The sequence below is a fragment of the Nerophis lumbriciformis genome, linkage group LG06 (assembly GCF_033978685.3).
Source record: "Nerophis lumbriciformis linkage group LG06, RoL_Nlum_v2.1, whole genome shotgun sequence".
Lineage (NCBI taxonomy): Eukaryota > Metazoa > Chordata > Actinopteri > Syngnathiformes > Syngnathidae > Nerophis > Nerophis lumbriciformis.
The window spans coordinates 32,211,598-32,225,277 of NC_084553.2; the positions used below are offsets into that span (position 1 = coordinate 32,211,598).

At 37.9% G+C, this 13,680-nt stretch overlaps 1 protein-coding gene across 1 annotated transcript; it reads left to right on the forward strand.

Moving 5' to 3' along the window:
* The first annotated feature begins 39 nt into the window (after positions 1–39).
* rhcga (Rh family, C glycoprotein a) lies at positions 40–10,831 on the forward strand. The gene is made up of 11 exons (XM_061964160.2): positions 40–320; positions 1,084–1,276; positions 1,529–1,679; positions 1,789–1,936; positions 2,016–2,182; positions 2,278–2,415; positions 5,071–5,207; positions 5,300–5,424; positions 9,978–10,051; positions 10,132–10,211; positions 10,294–10,831. The coding sequence occupies exons 1-11, from the start codon at positions 101–103 to the stop codon at positions 10,325–10,327; spliced, it is 1,467 nt and encodes a 488-aa protein (XP_061820144.1). The 5' UTR covers positions 40–100; the 3' UTR covers positions 10,328–10,831.
* Positions 10,832–13,680: the final 2,849 nt, after the last annotated feature.

Sequence of the window (13,680 nt, forward strand, 5' to 3'; positions counted from 1 at the left end):
GACACACCCCCTCTCTGAGTCTCCATATATACACCTATTAATTGTGATGTTGCAGCTGCAGAGGCACACAGAGAGCTGAGCATCATCGGCTAATGTCACCATGGGCAACTGCTGCGAGGCCATATGCAATGTGCGCAAGAACACCTACATGCGGGTCAGTCTGCCCGCGGTCTGCTTCGTGTGGCAGATAGCCATGGTCATCCTCTTTGGAGTTTTCATTCGCTACGATGACGAGTCTGATGCATCACGCTGGCGGGACTTCAAAAGAGAACAAAACTTCACCAGTGACATTGAAAATGACTTCTACTTCAGATACCCAAGTAAGTATTTTTGATTTGTGGCCTCCCAATGTTCTAGATTATTGTGGAAAAGTAATTGTATTTTGTTTGCAAATGTGTTTGTTTTTCTTAAAAAATATTTACTATATTCAAATGAAAAATAAAATAAGAAAAAAAAGTTTTTAAATAGTACTTGTTTAATTGTTCACTTCATGTGTTTCTCTTTTTTTGTTTTAAACATTTTTTTTTATTATGTGAAAAAAAAAGTACAAAGCATTTAAGAAAAATAAAAACTTGTTAAGCCTTCACTTCACATCTTTTAAAGAAATAAATATTTGTATTATACAAATAAATAAATAAAATAAGACATTAAATATGATCTAAAAGAATAACAACAAATTAAAATAAATAAATAGATATCAAATAGATAAATAAAAAAACAATCTTAAAAGCCTTTTAAGATTGTTCTAATTCTTGTAGTTAATTATCTCTCTGAAAAAACATACCCATTAACCATATTAACTAACTACCAAGACCAAAAATAATATGACCCTAATCACAAATGAAAAGAAAAACTGTTGGGTTTTTTTGTGTTTTTTTTGTGTGTGTTTTTTAACAAAAACCCTGAAATAAAAAAAGTAGGTTTCCACTGGTTACACTTTGAATTGTTTCTAGATTTTTAAGAGGTGTTATCTTTATTTTCTGCTCCCTGATAGTACATAGAGTGTAATTCTTATTATGTATTTTACTCAGTGTTATTTTTGTCTCATCACTCAACATGGACATGTTGTGTTTGTCTCTGCAGGCTTCCAGGACGTGCACGTGATGATCTTTGTTGGATTTGGTTTCTTGATGACCTTCCTGAAACGTTACAGCTTCGGTGCCGTAGGCTTCAACTTCCTGATCGCCGCCTTTGGCCTGCAGTGGGCTCTTCTCATGCAGGGCTGGTTCCACGCCCTTGACCCCGCAACTGGAAAAATCTCAATCGGCGTGGAGAGGTGAGAGGACATTGTTTTATTTTAAACTTTGAGATAGAAGTGTCCAAACTAGAACTTCAGCAATCAATTTGAGAAAACCATCATCTTTAACGTGCGTCTGTAATGTGCTGTGCTGGAGGCTCATTTTGCTCATAGCCCAAAGATGAGTCACATTTTAAAACATGGATGTTCAAGTTTGGCAACTGGATGCATCGTAAAAAAAAAAAGAATGTGTGTTGAATGCTGTGTTGTAAACTTTTCTTTCTCTTTCAGTTTGATTAATGCTGACTTCTGCTGTGCTGCCTCGCTGATCGCCTACGGTGCCCTGCTGGGTAAAGTCAGCCCTGTGCAATTGTTGGTGGTCACCTTGTTTGGAGTCACACTTTTTGCTGTGGAGGAATTCATCATCCTCGATCTTCTCCATGTGAGTTTAAAATATGTCATCTCTACTCTCATGCATTGTAGCTCAATGCAAAGTTAGACTTGTCATTCGTGCAGGTGCACTTAATGGTGTGCTTCCAATATTTCAACAGTGCAGAGATGCTGGAGGCTCCATGGTAATTCATTGCTTTGGAGGATATTATGGTCTGGCCATCTCCTGGGTCCTCTACAGACCAAAATTGAACCTAAGCAAACGCCTGAATGGCTCTGTGTACCACTCGGATGTGTTCGCCATGATCGGTACGCTTCATTTCTCGCATGTGAGTACAGCTGTGAGTAATCCCTGCTTCCAATCTGATCATATGCACTGGTCTCACAGGTACATTGTTCCTGTGGATGTTCTGGCCCAGTTTTAACTCGGCCATCACGGACCACGGCGACGGTCAGCACAGAACAGCCATCAACACTTACATCGCCCTGGCATCGTCTGTTCTCACCTCCGTGGCCATATCCAGCCTGTCTCAAAAGAGAGGCAAACTGGACATGGTGAGGTTCTGCTGGTGCTGATAATGATGATGATGATGATGATGATGCTGAGAGGCAATCAAAGGAAGACTAAAGTGACCTTTCATCTATTATAGGTGCACATCCAGAACGCCACCCTGGCTGGTGGTGTTGCCATGGGAACAGCGGCCGAGTTCATGATCATGCCCTATGGTGCGCTCATTGTTGGCTTCCTCACTGGCATCATATCGACGTTTGGTTACCTTTTTATCACGGTGAGGCTGCACTTTGTACAAATTCAACACAACGATGCAAGGATTTGGATGAAATACTACAAATCTCAGTGGCGGGCCATGCGTTTCCCACATACTTGCCAACCTTGAGACCTCAGATTTCGGGAGGTGGGGGGAGGGGGTGGGGGTAGGCGTGGTCGGGGTGGGACGGGGGCGTGGTTGGGGGCGTGGCTAAAAGGGGAGGAGTATATTTACAGCTAGAATTCACCAAGTCAAGTATTTCATATATATATATATATATATATATATATATATATATATATATATATATATATATATATATATATATGTATATATATATATATATAAGAAATACTTGACGTTAAGTGAATTCTAGCTATATATATATATATATATATATATATATATATATATATATATATATATATATATATATATATATATATATATTTATTTATTTTATTATATATATATATATATATATATTTTATTTATTTTATATATATATATATATATATATATATATATATATATGAAATAAATACTTGAATTTCAGTGTTCATTTATTTACACATATACACACACATAACACTCATTGTTGAGTTAAGGGTTGAATTGTCCATCCTTGTTCTATTCTCTGTCACTATTTTTCGAACCATGCTGAAACCCTCTCTGATGATGCATTGATGTGTGGCACGCACAAAAGTGCTTTCATCAAATGCACTAGATGGCAGTATTGTCCTGTTTAAGAGTGTCACAACATTGCTGTTTACGGCAGACGAACTGCTTTATGGTACACAAAAAAGTGACTGCTGTTGTTGTGTGTTGTTACCGCGCTGGGAGGACGTTAATGAAACTGCCTAACAATAAACCCACATAAGAAACAAAGAACTCGCCCTCCATCATTCTATAGTTATAACGTGATTGGGCAGGTACGCTTTTTTATATTGTGGAGGACCTGAGTCTGCCTGAATTTCGGGAGATTTTCGGGAGAAAATTTGTCCCGGGAGGTTTTCGGGAGAGGCGCTGAATTTCGGGAGTCTCCCGGAAAATCCGGGAGGGTTGGCAAGTATGGTTTCCCACCTAGGCCTTCAGTGATCAATGATTACCTCTCCAAATACCATAATTGATGTCACCACATGATCATTGCTGGAGAAATACTATACAGGAACTCATTTACACCACACTGTGCAAAGATCACATCAACGGTATACAAAACGGGTTATTTTCTGACGCATTTAAAAATCAGTTAAAACGCATCAGCAATTAAAACATATACCGTAAATTTCTCTGCTTGGCTTATGCAACTTCCGGGTTATAAAGTTTGATTCAAAGTACACACTTCTCAAATATATATTAACTGCCCTGACCACATGATGGTGACAAATACACATGTAACAATGTTAATTAAATGACAAGCTGTCATGATCCGTGGGCCGGATCATGTTTTTGTTATGTTCTGTTAGTTTTGGACTCCATAGTTCCTGTTTTTTGTGCTCTCTTTTTTTTTTTTTTTTTGGCTGCCATGGTTGCGCATTAGTTTCACCTGCCTCTTGTGTTTGGGACGCTCACCTGGCTCTAATCATGAGACATTATTTAAGCCTGCTTTGCGATGCAGTCGGCTGGCGTCATTGTTTGTTTCATGCAATGCCAGAGTTTATGCTAAGTGTTTACCTCATGCCTTGCCAAGTAATTCGTGTTTGTTTCATGCCACAGTTTTGTGTTTGTTCCACGCCATAGTTTATGCTGTTTGTTTACCTCATGCCCTGCCAAGATTTCTTGAGAAGATTAAAATATGTTCCTACCTGAACAAACATGAAACTGTGGCATGAAACAAACACGACTAACTTGGCAAGGCATGAGTTAAACACTTGGCATAAACTCTGACATTGCTTGAAACAAACAATGACGCCAGCCGACTGACTCGCAAAGGCAGGCTTAAATAATGTCTCCTGATTAGAGCCAGGTGAGCGTCCCGAACACAAGAGGCAGGTGAAACTAATACGCAACCATGGCAACCAAAACAAACAAGAGTGCTCAAAAAACAAGAACTATGGAGTCCAAAACTAACAGAACATAACAAAAACATGATCCGGACCACGGATCATGACACAAGCATGACACACTTTAACAACAGGAGTTTACAACTTTCAGTTGTAACAGAACAGCGACTGTCAACAACTTGCAATCTGATTGGCTATCGCAACCGTCTCTCAAATCTATGTGTTCTCAAATTCATCCACTAACAATCCCGATGAGTATCCAATCACCGGACGCGTAAATGTCACATTCAACGTGAGGCCAGCTAGAAGGCTCATGATCTGATTGGCTATCGCAACTGTCTATCAACTGTATGTCCCTGTTCACTTACTGTGCACGGACTGCCCGCATTGATGATTCTGAAGGTGTCTGGCAGATTTGGTACAGCATGGCAACATAAGATAGCTGAATTCTGATTGTATACAAACTAAAACTAGAAACAACAGCACTGGAACGAGCATAATATGACATGAAAAGAATATGAATAATTCTAAATATTTTGGAAAAGTAAATTAAAAAATAATTGTATCTTTGATTATGATCATGATTTCTGGTTATGTTAGGCCAGCAGAGAAGGTCTTGCTGGCCCTGACGGCACACCACTGACAAATCTAATACTTTTTTTTGTTTTCTTAGCCCTTCCTAGAAAAGTACCTGAAGCTGCAGGACACATGTGGCGTCCACAACCTGCACGCTGTACCGGGGATGCTTGGCGGCTTCACTGGCGCCATCGTGGCAGCTGCCGCTACTGAAGCTGTGTACGGCGAAGAGGGGTGAGCACTAATGAGAATCCTCATTGGACCACTTCGGGGTCAAATGATGTTGTGAGGCTAAAAAATGTGTCTCCATGGTTTCTCCTCTGCAGTCTGAGGGCAACGTTTGACTTTGAAGGAGAGTTTGAAAACAGATCTGTGGGCACGCAGGGAGGCTTTCAGGCTGCTGGTACTTGTGTGTCCATTGCCTTTGGACTCGTTGGAGGAGCAATTGTTGGTGAGTCTGGACTCTAGATGCATATTAAGGCCTGTTGGCATAAATTGTGTCCATTTTTAAGACAACAGCATTTTGGAGATACAACTTTTGCTCAATGTGGATTTCTGTGCTGCTTGAGTGCTACACATTCTACAAAAATATCCATGAAGAAACAAATGCAAAAAAAATAAAAAAATTGAGAGGGAAGAGGGAAAAGTAAATGGACGGTGTTCATATATTGCCATATATATTACCACATTTTACACACTTTTAATTTTCCTGAGGGAACTCTCCTGAAGGAATCAATAAATTACTGTCTATCTACATTGTAAACATTTACCAGGATTTCACAACATTTAACAGTATTTTTTTTCACAGTGAAATACTGTAATTTTAATTTACTGTAACAAATTGTTGTAAAAATTACACTATCCTTGAACTTCACAGCAATTAACTGTTATTTCACAGTAAAAAAAATACCACAACTAATTACTGTAAATTCAAACTTTACAGCATTTAGTTCTAACTTTATTGTAATTAACCGTAAAATCACAGCCCTGCAGTTTATTATGTTGACAAAATAACAGAATGAGAAATGACACAATATGTTACTGCATAAATCAGCAGACAAATTAGGAACCTTTATTTGCTTACTTACGCAGTAAATTGCTGTATAGATATGCATTCTTCTACTTTCTACCGCATTTCACAGTAAATGACTGTGAATCTTAATGTGAAGGTAATGATAAATAAATGATAAATGGGTTGTACTTGTATAGCGCTTTTCTACCTTCAAGGTACTCAAAGCGCTTTGACACTACTTCCACATTTACCCATTCACACACACATTCACACACTGACGGAGGGAGCTGCCATGCAAGGCGCTAACCAGCACCCATCAGGAGCAAGGGTGAAGTGTCTTGCTCAGGACACAACGGACATGACGAGGTTGGCACTAGGTGGGGATTGAACCAGGGACCCTCCAGTTGCGCACGGCCACTCTTCCACTGCGCCACGCCGTGCAATTAATAGCTATCAATTTCCTGTGAATTTAAAATGAAAATGTTTACAGTGCATGAAAAACAGTATTAAAAATAAGTTATACAGTATATATATATATATATATATATATATATATGTATATATATATATATATATATATATATATATATACATATATATATATATATATATTTGTAATTTTTATAACTTATTTCTATAACTGTTTTAATACTGTTGTATATACATTTATATATATAAAACACTGTTTTTAATACTGTTATATATATATATATATATATATATATATATATATATATATATATATATATATATATATATATATAACAGTATTAAAAACAGTTTTTTATATATACAAATGTATATACAACAGTATTAAAACAGTTATAGAAATATAACTTATTAGAAATAAGTTATAAAAATGACAAATATATATATATACTGTCTATATCATCCATCCATCCATCTTCTTCCGCTTATCCGAGGTCGGGTCGCGGGGGCAGCAGCCTAGGCAGGGAAGCCCAGACTTTCCTCTCCCCAGCCACATCGTCCAGCTCCCGGGGGATCCCGAGGCGTTCCCAAGCCAGCCGGGAGACATAGTCTTCCCAACGTGTCCTGGGTCTTCCCCGTGGCCTCCTACCGGTTGGACGTGCCCTAAACACCTCCCGAGGGAGGCGTTCGGGTGGCATCCTGACCAGATGCCCGAACCACCTCATCTGGCTCCTCTCGATGTGGAGGAGCAGTGGCTTTACTTTGAGCTCCCCCTGGATGGCAGAGCTTCTCACCCTATCTCTAAGGGAGAGCCCCGCCACTCGGCGGAGGAAACTCGTTTGGGCCGCCTATGCTCGTGATCTTGTCCTTTCGGTCATAACCCAAAGCTCATGACCATAGGTAAGGATGGGAACGTAGATCGACCGGTAAATTGAGAGATTTGCCTTCCGGCTCAGCTCCTTCTTCACCACAACGGATCGATACAGCGTCCGCATTACTGAAGATGCCGCACCAATCCGCCTGTCGATCTCACGATCCACTTTTCCCTCACTCGTGAACAAGACTCCTAGGTACTTGAACTCCTCCACTTGGGGCAGGGTCTCCTCCCCAACCCGGAGATAGCACTCCACCCTTTTCCGTGCGAGAACCATGGACTCGGACTTGGAGGTGCTGATTCTCATCCCAGTCGCTTCACACTCGGCTGCAAACCGATCCAGTGAGAGCTGAAGATCCTGGCCAGATGAAGCCATCAGGACCACATCATCTGCAAAAAGCAGAGATCTAACCCTGCAGCCGCCAAACCGGATCCCCTCAACGCCTTGACTGCGCCTAGAAATTATGTCCATAAAAGTTATGAACAGAATCGGTGACAAAGGGCGGCCTTGGCGGAGTCCAACCCTCACTGGAAACGTGTCCGACTTACTGCCGGCAATGCGGACCAAGCTCTGACACTGATCGTACAGGGAGCGGACAGCCACAATCAGACTGTCCGATACCCCATACTCTCTGAGCACTCCCCACAGGACCTCCCGAGGGACACGGTCAAATGCCTTCTCCAAGTCCACAAAGCACATGTAGACCGGTTGGGCAAACTCCCATGCACCCTCAAGGACCCTGCCGAGAGTATAGAGCTGGTCCACAGTTCCACGACCAGGATGAAAACCACACTGTTCCTCCTGAATCCGAGGTTTGACTATCCGGCGTAGCCTCCTCTCCAGTACACCTGAATAGACCTTACCGGGAAGGCTGAGGAGTGTGATCCCACGATAGTTGGAACACACCCTCCGGTTGCCCTTCTTAAAGAGAGGAACCACCACCCCGGTCTGCCAATCAAGAGGTACCGCCCCCGATGTCCACGCGATGCTGCAGAGTCTTGTCAACCAAGACAGCCCCACAGCATCCAGAGCCTTAAGGAACTCCGGGCGGATCTCATCCACCCCCGGGGCCTTGCCACCGAGGAGCTTTTTAACTACCTCAGCAACCTCAGCCCCAGAAATAGAAGAGCCCACCACACTGTATATATATATATATATATACTGTATATATATATATATATATATATATATATATATATATATATATATATATATATGTATATATATATATATATATATATATATATATATATATATATATATATATATATATATATATATATACATACATGTCATTTTTATAACTTATTTCTAAAACTGTTTTTAATACTGTTATATATATACATAAATATATAACACTGTTTTTAATACTGTTATATACTATATATATATATATATATATATATATATATATATATATATATATATATATATATATATATATATATATATATATATAACAGTATTAAAAACAGTATTAGAAATAAGTTATAAAAATGAAAAGAAAAAAAAATTATATATATATATATATATATATATATATATATATATATATATATATATATATATATGTATGTATATATATATATATATATATATATATATATATATATATATATATATATATATATATATATATATATATACATGTCATTTTTATAACTTATTTCTAAAACTGTTTTTAATACTGTTGTATATACATTTATATATATAACACTGTTTTTAATACTGTTATATACTATATATATATATATATATATATATATATATATATATATATATGTATGTGTGGGAAAAAAATCACAAGACTATTTCATCTCTACAGGCCTGTTTCATGAGGGGGGGTACCCTCAATCGTCAGGAGATTAAAATCTCCTGACGATTGAGGGTACCCCCCCTCATGAAACAGGCCTGTAGAGATGAAATAGTCTTGTGATTTTTTTCCCACGCATACATATATTGCGCTCTACTACGGTATCGAGCACTATTTTTTGGATAACCTTATTAAGACATATATATATATATATATATATATATATATATATATATATATATATATATATATATATATATATAACAGTATTAAAAACAGTATTAGAAATAAGTTATAAAAATGACCAAGCAGGCTGTAAAGCTGATAATAAATCAACCAAATCATTTGTTATATATATATATATATATATATATATATATATATATATATATATATATATATATATATATGTACTTTATTGCACCACGAAATGATTTGGTTGATTTATTATCAGCTTCACAGCCTGCTGGGTGGAATTGTATTCTTTATTTGTAAATAATGTAAATAATTCAATGTATACACCCTGATGATTATCTTGTGTGATGACTGTATTATGATGATAGTATATTTAATAGTATATATCTGTATCATGAATCAATTTAAGTGGACCCCGACTTAAACAAGTTGAAAAACTTATTCGGGTGTTACCATTTAGTGGTCAATTGTACGGAATATGTACTTCACTGTGCAACCTACTAATAAAAGTCTCAATCAATCAATCAATCAATCCAAATTAGGTATTGCTTGATGGAAGAAGATAATACATGGGCATTGAAACAAATGGAACCACTGCATGTTGAGATACATTGACAGAAATTGCATAAAATATAAATAAACGTGAGGTAAATTGTGACGAATGTTTTGTATTTTTACAGGCTTGATTCTTCGGATCCCAATCTGGGGCGACCCCGCTGATGACAACTGCTTCGAGGATGAAGTGTACTGGGAGGTGAGTGCACTACATCGTCGCTAGATGTCACTGTTTCTCCGTCAGACTTTCTGAGGTGTGCTTTTCGTGCTCCCTTGCAGGTTCCTGAGGAAGATGAAGAGGAAGGCATCCCTCCTGTGCTGGAGTACAACAACCACATGGTTAACAAGCATCAAGACCTGTAAAGTCACTTTTAACAATTTTCAGCTACTTTAAAACATTGTAATTCTACTCTCAAATTATTGTTTCAATTGTTTTGGCAGATCTGAGTCCAACTTCTCGGTGGAGCAGAACTAGTCACACAGAGGACCATTGACTTGACTGAGCAACGAACAAATAACAACAATCAAAAGGATTGATGTGTAAAAGTGCTTCAAATTCTGATGAAGAAAACCAAACTAATGTGAGACATTTATTTTGGCCTTCAAATCATAACATGTCAGTTTTTTAACATGTGTGGAATGCAGGCTGGTTATGAACGATTTTAATGTGTTGCAAACACATCTTCTATCATTGATGATGGCCTGAAAGAAGCTTCAAATATTTTGTGCTTTGCCTTTTTGATATTGAGTATTGTCCATACAATTATTTGTTAATAATATGATGTGCACTTTTGAGTTGGAGCTGTTATTCCTTTAAAATGAAGTGAAGGTGTTTGTATATATGAGTCATATTGTACATTGCTTAATATGCCTCACTTGTGATGATGACACATATGTGCTCTTTGTAATATTGTTGAAGTTTTATGTGTCCAATCACATGTAAATACTACTGTAATTAAAATATGTCATGTTTCTTCAATGTGTGCTTTTTATTGATCATACTCATACTACAATTCCCTTGAGATATATCTCAAGGGAATTTTAGTATGTTATGTTATGCTCACTGCGATGAGGTGGCGACTTGTCCAGGGTGTACCCTGCCTTCCGCCCAATTGTAGCTGAGATAGGCTCCAGCGCCCCCCGCGACCCCAAAGGGAATAAGCGGTAGAAATGGATGGATGGATGTTATGCTCATGCATAACAAATTGACAAATACACAGGAAATATATATTATTTCTATAATCTATATGTCTATACTATACGTCAACAACTAAAAGCACATTTACCATCAAATCATGTTATTCCTCTAAACACCTTAAGCTCCATATAAAGTTTTATAAAAAATAGTTTTTATTATCAGCAGCAGTTCTTCTTATGTATACAGTACCAATAATGCTTGAAAATATTAACTATTTTGTCAAAAAACAGAAAACAGGTTCAATTAAGATCTGATTTAAATAAAATACATTAAATTAGGATAAATTCCAATATATTTGACACTTTCATACTTTCATAGTATTTTGATAGCGTGGAGCATGCGTTTTATAAATTGTACAGCAAAGCTGTGTATTGAAGTGTGCTCTGAAATAATTTTGAAGAATTTGAATGTGGTGTTTTGTAATTTATGCATTGTACCTTTGGGGATTTTATCAATTGTAGCCCTATTTGCACAAGCACTTTATATCTATATTTTCCTGCACATGGATTTTACATATTGTATAGGTCTCTTTTTGTATAATGGGGGGTTGTGAGAAGAGGTGTGTTGATAAGTTAGGGCACACATGTGATGTTCTTTTTGTTGCTGTCGTTTTATAAGTCATCCTTTTATTGTTTTTCATACAGGAATTGGGTCAAATTAAAGGGGAACTGTACTTTTGTTTGGATTGTGCCTATTGTTCACAATCATTATGTATGACAAGAAGAGAGAGGTATTTTTTAATGCATTCCAACTCGTAAATAAAGGTAAACAAAAGTCCACTTACAATGGAGTCACGAGGAGGTCCTCTACTCCGCCCATAAAACCCTCTAAATACCCATTCAAAAAGCGGAAACAATACTCCAATTACATGTTTTGACCTGATATTAATCAAGTATTAGTGATATTGTTATTGTAAGCGTTAATGCAGACAAACAATTTTTACCTGCGGCGTTATCAAAGAGAGCTAAATAGCTATGTTAACATGGTGAGCTGCTTTCTTGCCTCGGAGCTCGGAACATTTTTTCCAGTTCATAAATAACGTCTATCACCCGGATAGTAGAAGGATGGTACATTTTGGCTTCCAATTTGAGGTGTTTGGATGTTTTTAAGAGCTTTATAGGCAGAATAAAGCAACTTCCACAGGCTCCATTGGACGTGGACTTTTGATTGAATTTATGTATTGTAAATTATAGACAAAATCTCCCCAACAAAAGTGCAGTTCCCTTTTAAAGTACCAGTGGAGTGGAAAAACAAGTTGCCTTTATATTGAAGTTACTATCATACATATCTGATTTATGACACCAAAACACTTCCAAATGCTTGTGAATAAATAGATATGATCAAAATAGTCTCAATCGCACGGAGATTTCAGAGCCATTTTGAGAGTTAATGAGGTCATATGATCCGTGACATAGTGTTAGGAACCACAGATCCCTTCCCCATCAACAACAACGCTAATCCAGCAGACTTTTTACTTGTACGTCAGTATTTCTGTGAAGAATAAACGCTACTTTTACTACGTTACATTGAGTTTCATTTCGATCGTTACATTTATTTATATCATAGTTTTTTGTAATGTCGGCTTGCAAAAACGAATTCATTTGTCAGCAAGCTTTCTTCCGGCAGGCACTGTCACATGACCCTGTTTCGCCAATCCTGTCACGGTTGGGTCACATGTTTATGCGTGGGTCGTTATCCCAAGATGCAGACAGAAACTCCGGAGGCAACATGCAGGAAAACGATGTACTCCTCATAAATCACGAAATGCGAAAATACAAGAGACAAAACAAAAGAGACGAGTGCTGATCGCACAGGGAGCTAAGGCAAAAACTTAGCACGGGAATCATGAGCAAAGAAGCAAGAATTCATTAAATGTAACTTGTTGCATACAGCAAATAGGGAAGCCAGACTGAGTGTGGCGAACAACGGGAATAAGTAGCTCTCTGATTAGTGCCCAGGAGCAGGTGAGCGCCCCGAACACTAATCAGAGGCAGGTGAAAACAATTTGTAGTCATGGCAACCAAAACACAAACCAGGGGTGCTCAAAAAGAGGAACTGAGGGAGTGCAAAACTAAACAAAACATGATCCGGGCAACGGATCATGACAAATCCAACGTAAACTTTAGTGACGTTTGACTCAATTCTACCAATCAAACGGAGCCTGGCATTTTACCCATCTCGAAATAACATGACTGTGTTAAAGTTAAAGTTAAAGTACTAATGATTGTCACACACACACTAGGTGTGGCAAAGTTATTCTCTGCATTTGACCCATCACCCTTGATCACCCCCTGGGAGGTGAGGGGAGCAGTGGGCAGCAGCGATGGCCGCGCCCAGGATTTGTTTTTGGTAATGGGTCCCATTTTTATAGCGGTTGATAAAATAGAAAACTACTTGTTTAACAAGTGTCGGAATGTTCCCAAAGAAGACTTTTTAATTACATGACTTTACGCCAGCATATCCCAGCTGTTTGAGACAACTGGTAAGCAGAAACCTCCTAAAACAGTTGACTGAAAAAACGATCTCTTTGTATGTCTCTGATGATCCTAATAACCACACGTGTTATTTAAACACAATAAAACATTACTGACAACACCAAATAGCAGTTGAAATTTGTACTTATCCGTTAG